General features: G+C 42.2%; 1 protein-coding gene across 1 annotated transcript in view; it reads left to right on the forward strand.

Annotated features, from left to right (window-relative positions):
• LOC110504399 (AF4/FMR2 family member 2) overlaps positions 1-14,470 on the forward strand; it is a 296,104-nt gene that overhangs the window by 261,096 nt on the left and 20,538 nt on the right. Inside the window, exons 17-20 of the mRNA XM_036970067.2 lie at positions 8,726-8,862; positions 10,336-10,407; positions 11,514-11,607; positions 12,029-12,078. Of these exons, the coding sequence (XP_036825962.1) occupies positions 8,726-8,862; positions 10,336-10,407; positions 11,514-11,607; positions 12,029-12,078 (353 nt within the window). The remainder of the gene's footprint in view (positions 1-8,725; positions 8,863-10,335; positions 10,408-11,513; positions 11,608-12,028; positions 12,079-14,470) is intronic.

Raw genomic sequence — 14,470 nt, forward strand, 5'->3', positions numbered from 1 at the left:
GATCTTAAAAACAAACAGACACTGTTCTTAATAACAGACAGACACTGGTCTTAATAACAGACAGACACTGGTCTTAATAACAAACAGACACTGGTCTTAATAACAAACAGACACTGGTCTTAATAACAAACAGACACCGGTCTTAATAACAGACGGGCACCGGTCTTAATAACAGACAGACAGACAGTGGTCTTAATAACAGACAGACAGTGGTCTTAATAACAGACAGACAGACAGTGGTCTTAATAACAGACAGACAGACAGTGGTCTTAATAACATACAGACAGACAGTGGTCTTAATAACAGACAGACACCGGTCTTAATAACAGACAGACAGACAGTGGTCTTAATAACAAACAGACACTGGTCTTAATAACAAACAGACACTGGTCTTAATAACAGACCGACAGACACTGGTCTTAATAACAAACAGACACTGGTCTTAATAACAGACAGACACACACTGGTCTTAATAACAGACAGACAGACACTGGTCTTAATAACAAACAGACACTGGTCTTAATAACAGACCGACAGACACTGGTCTTAATAACAGACAGACAGATAGTGGTCTTAATAACAGAGAGACAGACAGTGGTCTTAATAACAAACAGACACTGGTCTTAATAACAGACAGACACTGGTCTTAATAACAGACAGACACTGATCTTAGTAACAGACAGACACTGGTCTTAATAACAGACAGACACTGATCTTAGTAACAGACAGACACTGGTCTTAGTAACAGACAGTCACAGGTCTTAATAAGAGACAGACACTGGTCTTAATAACAGACAGACACTGTTCTTAATAACAAACAGACTCTGGTCTTAATAAGAGACAGACACTGGTCTTAATAACAAACAGACACTGGTCTTAATAACAGACAGACACTGGTCTTAATAACAGACAGACACTGGTCTTAGTAACAGACAGACACTGGTCTTAGAAACAGACAGACACGGGTCTTAATAACAGACAGACATACACTGGTCTTAACAACAGACAGGCACTGGTCTTAACAACAGACAGGCACTGGTCTTAATTACAGACGGACACTGGTCTTAATAACAGACAGTCACTGGTCTTAATAAGAGACATACACTGGTCTTAATAACAGACAGACAGACACTGGTCTTAATAACAGACCTACACTGTTCTTAATAACAAACAGACAGACTCTGGTCTTAATAACAGACCTACACTGTTCTTAATAACAGACAGACAGACACTGGTCTTAATAACAGACACACATACACTGGTCTTAATAACAGACAGACAGACACTGGTCTTATTAAGAGACAGACAGACAGACACTGGTCTTAATAACAGACAGCCACAGGTCTTATTTACAGACAGACAGACACTGGTCTTAATAAGAGACAGACACTGGTCTTAATAACTGACAGACAACCACTGGTCTTAATAACAGACAGACAGACACTGGTCTTAATAACAGACACACAGACACTGGTCTTAAATACAGACAGACAGACACTGGTCTTATTAAGAGACAGACAGACAGACACTGGTCTTAATAACAGACACACAGACACTGGTCTTATTAAGAGACAGACACTGGTCTTAATAACAAACAGACACTGGTCTTAATAACAGACAGACAGACACTGGTCTTATTAAGAGACAGACAGACAGACACTGGTCTTAATAACAGACACACAGACACTGGTCTTAATAACAGACAGACAGACACTGGTCTTATTAAGAGACAGACAGACAGACACTGGTCTTAATAACAGACAGCCACGGGTCTTATTTACAGACAGACAGACACTGGTCTTAATAAGAGACAGACACTGGTCTTATTAAGAGACAGACAGACAGACACTGGTCTTAATAACAGACAGCCACGGGTCTTATTTACAGACAGACAGACACTGGTCTTAATAAGAGACAGACACTGGTCTTAATAACTGACAGACAACCACTGGTCTTAATAACAGACAGACAGACAGACACTGGTCTTAATAACAGACAGACAGACAGTGGTCTTAATAACATACAGACAGACAGTGGTCTTAATAACAGACAGACACCGGTCTTAATAACAGACAGACAGACAGTGGTCTTAATAACAAACAGACACTGGTCTTAATAACAGACCGACAGACACTGGTCTTAATAACAAACAGACACTGGTCTTAATAACAGACAGACACACACTGGTCTTAATAACAGACAGACAGACACTGGTCTTAATAACAAACAGACACTGGTCTTAATAACAGACCGACAGACACTGGTCTTAATAACAGACAGACAGATAGTGGTCTTAATAACAGAGAGACAGACAGTGGTCTTAATAACAAACAGACACTGGTCTTAATAACAGACAGACACTGGTCTTAATAACAGACAGACACTGATCTTAGTAACAGACAGACACTGGTCTTAATAACAGACAGACACTGATCTTAGTAACAGACAGACACTGGTCTTAGTAACAGACAGTCACTGGTCTTAATAAGAGACAGACACTGGTCTTAATAACAGACAGACACTGTTCTTAATAACAAACAGACTCTGGTCTTAATAAGAGACAGACACTGGTCTTAATAACAAACAGACACTGGTCTTAATAACAGACAGACACTGGTCTTAATAACAGACAGACACTGGTCTTAGTAACAGACAGACACTGGTCTTAGAAACAGACAGACACGGGTCTTAATAACAGACAGACATACACTGGTCTTAACAACAGACAGGCACTGGTCTTAACAACAGACAGGCACTGGTCTTAATTACAGACGGACACTGGTCTTAATAACAGACAGTCACTGGTCTTAATAAGAGACATACACTGGTCTTAATAACAGACAGACAGACACTGGTCTTAATAACAGACCTACACTGTTCTTAATAACAAACAGACAGACTCTGGTCTTAATAACAGACCTACACTGTTCTTAATAACAGACAGACAGACACTGGTCTTAATAACAGACACACAGACACTGGTCTTAATAACAGACAGACAGACACTGGTCTTATTAAGAGACAGACAGACAGACACTGGTCTTAATAACAGACAGCCACAGGTCTTATTTACAGACAGACAGACACTGGTCTTAATAAGAGACAGACACTGGTCTTAATAACTGACAGACAACCACTGGTCTTAATAACAGACAGACAGACACTGGTCTTAATAACAGACACACAGACACTGGTCTTAAATACAGACAGACAGACACTGGTCTTATTAAGAGACAGACAGACAGACACTGGTCTTAATAACAGACACACAGACACTGGTCTTATTAAGAGACAGACACTGGTCTTAATAACAAACAGACACTGGTCTTAATAACAGACAGACAGACACTGGTCTTATTAAGAGACAGACAGACAGACACTGGTCTTAATAACAGACACACAGACACTGGTCTTAATAACAGACAGACAGACACTGGTCTTATTAAGAGACAGACAGACAGACACTGGTCTTAATAACAGACAGCCACGGGTCTTATTTACAGACAGACAGACACTGGTCTTAATAAGAGACAGACACTGGTCTTATTAAGAGACAGACAGACAGACACTGGTCTTAATAACAGACAGCCACGGGTCTTATTTACAGACAGACAGACACTGGTCTTAATAAGAGACAGACACTGGTCTTAATAACTGACAGACAACCACTGGTCTTAATAACAGACAGACAGACAGACACTGGTCTTAATAACAGACAGACAGACAGTGGTCTTAATAACATACAGACAGACAGTGGTCTTAATAACAGACAGACACCGGTCTTAATAACAGACAGACAGACACTGGTCTTAATAACAAACAGACACTGGTCTTAATAACAGACCGACAGACACTGGTCTTAATAACAAACAGACACTGGTCTTAATAACAGACAGACACACACTGGTCTTAATAACAGACAGACAGACACTGGTCTTAATAACAAACAGACACTGGTCTTAATAACAGACCGACAGACACTGGTCTTAATAACAGACAGACAGATAGTGGTCTTAATAACAGAGAGACAGACAGTGGTCTTAATAACAAACAGACACTGGTCTTAATAACAGACAGACACTGGTCTTAATAACAGACAGACACTGATCTTAGTAACAGACAGACACTGGTCTTAATAACAGACAGACACTGATCTTAGTAACAGACAGACACTGGTCTTAGTAACAGACAGTCACTGGTCTTAATAAGAGACAGACACTGGTCTTAATAACAGACAGACACTGTTCTTAATAACAAACAGACTCTGGTCTTAATAACAGACAGACACTGGTCTTAATAACAGACAGACACTGGTCTTAGTAACAGACAGACACTGGTCTTAGAAACAGACAGACACGGGTCTTAATAACAGACAGACATACACTGGTCTTAACAACAGACAGGCACTGGTCTTAACAACAGACAGACACCGGTCTTAATAACAGACAGACAGACAGTGGTCTTAATAACAAACAGACACTGGTCTTAATAACAGACCGACAGACACTGGTCTTAATAACAAACAGACACTGGTCTTAATAACAGACAGACACACACTGGTCTTAATAACAGACAGACAGACACTGGTCTTAATAACAAACAGACACTGGTCTTAATAACAGACCGACAGACACTGGTCTTAATAACAGACAGACAGATAGTGGTCTTAATAACAGAGAGACAGACAGTGGTCTTAATAACAAACAGACACTGGTCTTAATAACAGACAGACACTGGTCTTAATAACAGACAGACACTGATCTTAGTAACAGACAGACACTGGTCTTAATAACAGACAGACACTGATCTTAGTAACAGACAGACACTGGTCTTAGTAACAGACAGTCACTGGTCTTAATAAGAGACAGACACTGGTCTTAATAACAGACAGACACTGTTCTTAATAACAAACAGACTCTGGTCTTAATAAGAGACAGACACTGGTCTTAATAACAAACAGACACTGGTCTTAATAACAGACAGACACTGGTCTTAATAACAGACAGACACTGGTCTTAGTAACAGACAGACACTGGTCTTAGAAACAGACAGACACGGGTCTTAATAACAGACAGACATACACTGGTCTTAACAACAGACAGGCACTGGTCTTAACAACAGACAGGCACTGGTCTTAATTACAGACGGACACTGGTCTTAATAACAGACAGTCACTGGTCTTAATAAGAGACATACACTGGTCTTAATAACAGACAGACAGACACTGGTCTTAATAACAGACCTACACTGTTCTTAATAACAAACAGACAGACTCTGGTCTTAATAACAGACCTACACTGTTCTTAATAACAGACAGACAGACACTGGTCTTAATAACAGACACACAGACACTGGTCTTAATAACAGACAGACAGACACTGGTCTTATTAAGAGACAGACAGACAGACACTGGTCTTAATAACAGACAGACACTGGTCTTAATAACTGACAGACAACCACTGGTCTTAATAACAGACAGACAGACACTGGTCTTAATAACAGACACACAGACACTGGTCTTAAATACAGACAGACAGACACTGGTCTTATTAAGAGACAGACAGACAGACACTGGTCTTAATAACAGACACACAGACACTGGTCTTATTAAGAGACAGACACTGGTCTTAATAACAAACAGACACTGGTCTTAATAACAGACAGACAGACACTGGTCTTATTAAGAGACAGACAGACAGACACTGGTCTTAATAACAGACACACAGACACTGGTCTTAATAACAGACAGACAGACACTGGTCTTATTAAGAGACAGACAGACAGACACTGGTCTTAATAACAGACAGCCACGGGTCTTATTTACAGACAGACAGACACTGGTCTTAATAAGAGACAGACACTGGTCTTATTAAGAGACAGACAGACAGACACTGGTCTTAATAACAGACAGCCACGGGTCTTATTTACAGACAGACAGACACTGGTCTTAATAAGAGACAGACACTGGTCTTAATAACTGACAGACAACCACTGGTCTTAATAACAGACAGACAGACAGACACTGGTCTTAATAACAGACAGACAGACAGTGGTCTTAATAACATACAGACAGACAGTGGTCTTAATAACAGACAGACACCGGTCTTAATAACAGACAGACAGACACTGGTCTTAATAACAAACAGACACTGGTCTTAATAACAGACCGACAGACACTGGTCTTAATAACAAACAGACACTGGTCTTAATAACAGACAGACACACACTGGTCTTAATAACAGACAGACAGACACTGGTCTTAATAACAAACAGACACTGGTCTTAATAACAGACCGACAGACACTGGTCTTAATAACAGACAGACAGATAGTGGTCTTAATAACAGAGAGACAGACAGTGGTCTTAATAACAAACAGACACTGGTCTTAATAACAGACAGACACTGGTCTTAATAACAGACAGACACTGATCTTAGTAACAGACAGACACTGGTCTTAATAACAGACAGACACTGATCTTAGTAACAGACAGACACTGGTCTTAGTAACAGACAGTCACTGGTCTTAATAAGAGACAGACACTGGTCTTAATAACAGACAGACACTGTTCTTAATAACAAACAGACTCTGGTCTTAATAAGAGACAGACACTGGTCTTAATAACAAACAGACACTGGTCTTAATAACAGACAGACACTGGTCTTAATAACAGACAGACACTGGTCTTAGTAACAGACAGACACTGGTCTTAGAAACAGACAGACACGGGTCTTAATAACAGACAGACATACACTGGTCTTAACAACAGACAGGCACTGGTCTTAACAACAGACAGGCACTGGTCTTAATTACAGACGGACACTGGTCTTAATAACAGACAGTCACTGGTCTTAATAAGAGACATACACTGGTCTTAATAACAGACAGACAGACACTGGTCTTAATAACAGACCTACACTGTTCTTAATAACAAACAGACAGACTCTGGTCTTAATAACAGACCTACACTGTTCTTAATAACAGACAGACAGACACTGGTCTTAATAACAGACACACAGACACTGGTCTTAATAACAGACAGACAGACACTGGTCTTATTAAGAGACAGACAGACAGACACTGGTCTTAATAACAGACAGCCACAGGTCTTATTTACAGACAGACAGACACTGGTCTTAATAAGAGACAGACACTGGTCTTAATAACTGACAGACAACCACTGGTCTTAATAACAGACAGACAGACACTGGTCTTAATAACAGACACACAGACACTGGTCTTAAATACAGACAGACAGACACTGGTCTTATTAAGAGACAGACAGACAGACACTGGTCTTAATAACAGACACACAGACACTGGTCTTATTAAGAGACAGACACTGGTCTTAATAACAAACAGACACTGGTCTTAATAACAGACAGACAGACACTGGTCTTATTAAGAGACAGACAGACAGACACTGGTCTTAATAACAGACACACAGACACTGGTCTTAATAACAGACAGACAGACACTGGTCTTATTAAGAGACAGACAGACAGACACTGGTCTTAATAACAGACAGCCACGGGTCTTATTTACAGACAGACAGACACTGGTCTTAATAAGAGATAGACACTGGTCTTATTAAGAGACAGACAGACAGACACTGGTCTTAATAACAGACAGCCACGGGTCTTATTTACAGACAGACAGACACTGGTCTTAATAAGAGACAGACACTGGTCTTAATAACTGACAGACAACCACTGGTCTTAATAACAGACAGACAGACAGACACTGGTCTTAATAACAGACAGACACTGGTCTTAATAAGAGACAGACACTGGTCTTAATAACTGACAGACAACCACTGGTCTTAATAACAGACAGACAGACAACCACTGGTCTTAATAACAGACAGACAGACAGTGGTCTTAATAAGAGACAGACACTGGTCTTAATAAGAGACAGACACTGGTCTTAATAACTGACAGACAACCACTGGTCTTAATAACAGACAGACAGACATACAGACACTGGGCCTATCTGAAGAATGTTTCTAGATGTACAGAGGAGAGCCCTTGTGGAGAGTCTTTTTGAAGTGAGGCTGTGGGATCTGTCTCTTTCACACCTCTTCAATGTCCTCAGAGAGGGCCTTGAGCCCAGGCGGCAGACGTGATTTACCAACACACTCATAGTGCCCTAATAATTGGATTCTAGCAATTATCTCCCCAGACATTGTCCTTTATCGGAAGTTACATCCACTTGGCCATAAATCTGATCTGCGAGGTAAAGTCATCCATGAATACAAAATGAAGGGAATTGATTGCCCTTGTTACATGACAGTAATCGTTGAGCTGTAATGAATCTTTCACCAGCCCGGTCGGTATGTAGTAAAAGTGGCTTACTTGAAATGGATAGAACCTGCTTGAGAGGTGCTTTCAGTGGAGAGTGGTGTGTAAATATATTTTATTTTACACTTGTGTGCTCATAAGCTTCTTATTTGTCATAGGCTCTTTGGTTTTGTGTTTTGGGTCTTTGTGAGTTTGTATTTATAGTAATGTAATCGAGAAAATTGAAGAAGATCAAAATAATGTTCTGTTTCCCAAACATTAATGTAGCATAGTTATTTTTCCTTCTGATTAAATCAGCTTAATATCTGTTTTCACAAGAACTCTGAGGCTTTGGAAAATAATTCATGTGTGGAGAATATTTTGTGGCCTTGTAGTGTTGTGACTCTAATGCGGATCAGATTCGATGTCTCCGTCGTTTCTTCACAGATGGAGAAGTATGGCAAAGCTGTTAACTACGCTGATGGGGCGCTGTCGTTCATAGAATGTGGCAACGCCATGGAACGGGACCCACTGGAGGCCAAGTCTCCATACACTATGTACTCTGAGACAGTTGAACTCATCAGGTTTGTGTCTCCACCAATGTGTCCCTCCCTCCCACTCCCACCCCCACTCAGGCCAGCAATCCCCACCTGCCCTCAGTGAAAATGAGCATCATTATATCCAGCCCTGCTCCAGTCTACCCCACAAGTCAAGGCAATTAGCGGACCTCATTTTATTAATGGCAGTGAAAATGAAAATAGATGGACCTTGTAACACCTCATATGACCCAGGGATTCATGCACCGGTGATTGAAATATTTTCTTCAAAAACGATTAGACGCAGAAAATGACACAAGGCCGGCAGTTTTATGGATGCTCCCCTGGCTTTATGTATGCTTCCCTGGCTTTATGTATGCTCCCCTGGCTTTATGTATGCTTCCCTGGCTTTATGTATGCTCCTCTGGCTTTATGTATGCTCCCCTGGCTTTATGTATGCTTCCTTGGCTTTATGTATGCTCCCCTGGCTTTATGTATGCTCCCCTGGCTTTATGTATGCTTCCCTGGCTTTATGTATGCTCCTCTGGCTTTATGTATGCTTCCCTGGCTTTATGTATGCTCCCCTGGCTTTATGTATGCTCCCCTGGCTTTATGTATGCTCCCCTGACTTTATGTATGCTCCCCTGGCTTTATGTATGCTCCAATGGCTTTATGTATGCTCTCCTGGCTTTATGTATGCTCCCCTGGCTTTATGTATGCTCCCCTGGCTTTATGTATGCTCCCCTGGCTTTATGTATGCTCTCCTGGCTTTATGTATGCTCTCCTGGCTTTATGTATGCTCCCCTGGCTTTATGTATGCTCCCCTGGCTTTATGTATGCTCTCCTGGCTTTATGTATGCTCCCCTGGCTTTATGTATGCTTCCCTGGTTTTATGTATGCTCCCCTGACTTTATGTATGCTCCCCTGGCTTTATGTATGCTCTCCTGGCTTTATGTATGCTCCCCTGGCTTTATGTATGCTCCCCTGGCTTTATGTATGCTTCCCTGGCTTTATGTATGCTTCCCTGGCTTTATGTATGCTCCCCTGGCTTTATGTATGCTCCAATGGCTTTATGGATGCTTTCCTGGTTTTATGGATGCTTCCCTGGCTTTATGTATGCTCCCCTGACTTTATGTATGCTCCCCTGACTTTATGTATGCTCCCCTGGCTTTATGTATGCTCCCCTGGCTTTATGTATGCTCCCCTGGCTTTATGTATGCTCCAATGGCTTTATGGATGCTTACCTGGTTTTATGTATGCTCCCCTGGCTTTATGTATGCTCCCCTGGCTTTATGTATGCTCCCCTGGCTTTATGTATGCTCCCCTGGCTTTATGTATGCTCCCCTGGCTTTATGTATGCTCCCCTGGCTTTATGTATGCTCCAATGGCTTTATGGATGCTTACCTGGTTTTATGGATGCTTCCCTGGCTTTATGGACATTGAGTCATCCTCTCTTTTCGTTATTTGAACTGAAATGAATTAATTAATTGATTTATGTTTTTGTCTTTTCTGCTTTTGAAGATATGCCATGAGGTTAAAGAACTTTACAAGTCACTCAGCAACAGTAGCCGAGAAGAAATTAGCTGTATTGTGGTGAGTTTTCCCTTGACATAGTTTCTGATGTGAACCTCTGTGTGGTTGAAGGAAATCCATCATTCCTCTGATGGGTGTGATGACGGACAAGGATCTCTAGTCTGTGTGGGCGTTTGGGTTGATTTAAGAAAATCCAGCTGGCTTCCAAACCCGTTAGATGCTAAATCCGCCGCTTCGCTCAAACACTATTTAAATCTCCACTCAGCCATCCCTCCCCGACAATCGGATGTATCTTGAAGGGAGCTTTAAAACACTGCTAAAGCACTTAATCAGCTTAAAGGGGATCATTATTCTTGTATTTCATTAAGCTATTAGGGATAATGAAAGATTTCCTGGCGGCTAGCAACATATACAGTATACTAACCACACTGCTACAGGGGATATGCTGCCTGTCATATTGATTGTATAATCTGAGTAGAATGTCAGGGTTAGAATGTCATGGTTAGAATTAGAATGTTATGGTTAGAATGGAATGGTTAGAATGGAATGCTTAGAATTAGAATGTTATGGTTAGAATGTTATGGTTAGGCTCTCAGTCATAGCAGTGTAGACAGTGATGAGAGTAGGAGTGAGACACCCAGGTCATAATTCCTGTGTTAGTAAACCGTTCTGACATCATTAGGGATTATATTCAAATATTTGACACTGGTTGACATGATCCATCAGTGTATACTTGTAATTTGTTTTAGAAGGCAAAGTGTGTGTGTGTGCGTGTGTACGTGCGCGTTTGTAAGAACATGCTGATGTGGTTTAGATTGGGAGAAACTAGGAAGTGTAGTGTGGTAATGACGTATTAATGCCAGAGTGCTGGTGTCATGTCATGGGGTGGTGCATATGTCCAAAGCATCTGGTGTCTGACTATTGCCTCTGTTTTCTAGCTTTTATTTTCTAAGAAATTAGAGATGTAGATTTGATAACAACAACATGAAATATTCATGCATCATGGATGTCAAGTTAATGTGTTAGAAAACACAATAACATCGTTATTTATTTTATGCTTAATGTCTGTAATTGATACACAGCCTGTTATGTTGCCAATACCAGATATACTGTATTACTGTAGGTCCTGCATTTAATGGAATGTTATTATGCTCTTATCTCCATAGCAATCGCTGTTTATCCCTCCTGTACTTGAGAATGTTCAAACTAAAGAAGGACCATGCAGTAAAGTATTCCCGTTCTCTGATGGAGTATTTCAAGGTAACTAACTCTAATTCTAACTTCTAATTCTTACTCTAATTCTTACTCCAAATTCTGACTCCAATTCTAACTCCAAATTCTAACTATAATTCTAACTTCTATGAATAAAAAGAGTGATAGCTGTAGAACACGTACAGCTAATTAAAATGTCTAAATGAAATGTATATTTGTGTTAAGTTGCGTGTACTCATTAGCTTTGCATGGTGGTAATTAAAAAACATACTTTTTTTGTGGTTAGTGTGCAAACTATGTGTATCAATTATCTACATACATTAGTGCTTAAGCCTGTTTTAATTAATTATGTTGCATATTATTCTAGAGACGCTGTTTGTATTGCTGTGATAGCTTTTCTAAGCTGTGCAAAGTGTTTGTATAGTGGTGCTGCCAAATGTCCTGTTCTCACAAACCTCTTCCATTCCAGAACTCGGCTAAAAGTTCCCAAGTACCTTCGCCATGGGGAGCTAATGGAAAGTGAGTAACATGTCACCTCAGTCATCTAATGTTGCATTACAATGCATTTTTTATACCAGATATCTCCCTGAACAGAACCATGTATGTGCCTTCTCCCGGCCAAGCAACAAGCTAACCCTCTCAGATGCTGTCTGAACAGAACCATGTATGTGCCTTCTCCTGGCCAAGCAACAAGCTAACCCTCTCAGATGCTGACTGCTTTGTTCAGACAAAGGTCATGACAGACAGAGCTTCTGTCAATGTGACTTCCAGCTTTCAGCACATCACACTGGTGGGATGAGCTCACTACTTCACTGTTCTTCTGCATTTTCCATGGCAACTGAACCTAACTGATCCACCCTGTGTGTTTGGGTTCGCAGTCTACAGTGGGGCTACCGTGGGGCTACCGTGGGGCTACTGTGGAGCTACCATGGAGCTACCATATAGCTACCATGGGGCTACCGTTGGGCTACCGTGGAGCTACCGTGGGGCTACAGTGAAGCTACCGTGGGGCTACCGTGGGGCTACAGTGAAGCTACCGTGGGGCTACAGTGAAGCTACCGTGGAGCTACCGTGGGGCTACAGTGAAGCTACCGTGGGGCTACAGTGAAGCTACTTTGGGGCTACCGTGGGGCTACTGTGAAGCTACCGTGGGGCTACCGTGAAGCTACCGTGGAGCTGCCGTGGGCCTACTGCGGAGCTACCGTGGGGCTACCGAGGAGCTACTGTGGGGATACCATGGGGCTACTGTGGGGCTCGTCAGTGTCTGGCAGTTGGTGGTGAGCCATCCTCTGTGTGTGACTGTGAGCTCCATTGAGCCTGTCTTTTCAAGGGCTGGGATCTAGCCCTCAGCCAAAGCACTGACCAGCTTCTGCTATTCTGCTGTGAAAGGCGCTGTCAGAAGCAATTAGCCTCAGATCCTACTGGCTCCTAGGGCTCCTGCAGCCTCCTCCAGTTCACCATGGTCACATTAGCCACCTTTTTAATCCCGTGTCAGCTCCGCTACCTGCGGAATGTAATCAACATTAGATTACACTCTGCTCTGGTCTTTCCCACAGTTTGTTTGTTCTGTCCTTGACAATCATGAATCTTTTTTCCTTATTGTTTTTTTTTCACACTGTAGGGTTTGTTTATTTCAGCAAAAGCCTCAAACTATTAGAAAGGGAGCCGAGAGAGGCAAGCTGTTGACAGAGCATCATAATTTAACTTCACGGGGGGAGCGCCTTTCAATTTAGTGCTGAATTACAGGACCTGGAGCTTGATTGTTTGGGTTTGGCACTAAAAGACTGATGAATATGTCCTCTGATTGATGTCTCAAGCCTGCTGAGATGATTGTCAGCCATGATTGTCAAGCCGAGATAAGCCCTAGTTTGCCGATAATACAAAATCAAATCAGTATTAGTGATCAAGCCTGACGGAATAGTAGTTAAGCCTGACGGACAGTAGTTAAGCCTGACGGACAGTAGTTAAGCCTGAGGGACAGTGGTTAAGCCTGACGGAGAGTGGCTAAGCCTGACGGACAGTGGCAAAGTCTGAATGACAGTGGCTAAGCCTGGGGGACAGTGGTTAAGCCTGACGGACAGTGGTTAAGCTTGACGGAGAGTGGTTAAGCCTGACGGACAGTGGTTAAGCCTGAAGGATAGTGGTTAAGCCTGACGGAGAGTGGTTAAGCCTGACGGACAGTAGTTAAGCCTGAGGGACAGTGGTTAAACCTGAGGGACAATAGTTAAGCCTGACGGACAGTAGTTAAGCCTGAGGGACAGTAGTTAAGCCTGACGGACAGTAGTTAAGCCTGACGGACAGTAGTTAAGCCTGAGGGACAGTGGTTAAACCTGACGGAGAGTGGTTAAGCCTGACGGACAGTGGTTAAGCCTGACGGACAGTGGTTAAGCCTGAAGGAGAGTGGTTAAGCCTGAAGGATAGTGGTTAAGCCTGACGGACAGTGGTTAAGCCTGACGGACAGTGGTTAAGCCTGACGGACAGTGGTTACGCCTGGCAAAGAATGGTTAAGCCTGACGGAGAGTGGTTAAGCCGGACGGACGGTGGCAAAGTCTGAATGACAGTGGCTAAGCCTGGGGGACAGTGGTTAAGCCTGACGGACAGTGGTTAAGCCTGACGGAGAGTGGTTAAGCCTGACGGACAGTGGTTAAGCCTGAAGGATAGTGGTTAAGCCTGACGGAGAGTGGTTAAGCCTGACGGACAGTAGTTAAGCCTGAGGGACAGTGGTTAAACCTGAGGGACAATAGTTAAGCCTGACGGACAGTAGTTAAGCCTGAGGGACAGTAGTTAAACCTGACGGACAGTAGTTAAACCTGATGGACAGTAGTTAAGCCTGAGGGACAGTGGTTAAACCTGACGGAGAGTGGTTAAGCCTGACAGAGAGTGGTTAAGCCTGACGGACAGTGGTTAAGCC

Source organism: Oncorhynchus mykiss, chromosome 25, assembly GCF_057628025.1.
Source record: "Oncorhynchus mykiss isolate SJ-2025 chromosome 25, ASM5762802v1, whole genome shotgun sequence".
NCBI lineage: Eukaryota > Metazoa > Chordata > Actinopteri > Salmoniformes > Salmonidae > Oncorhynchus > Oncorhynchus mykiss.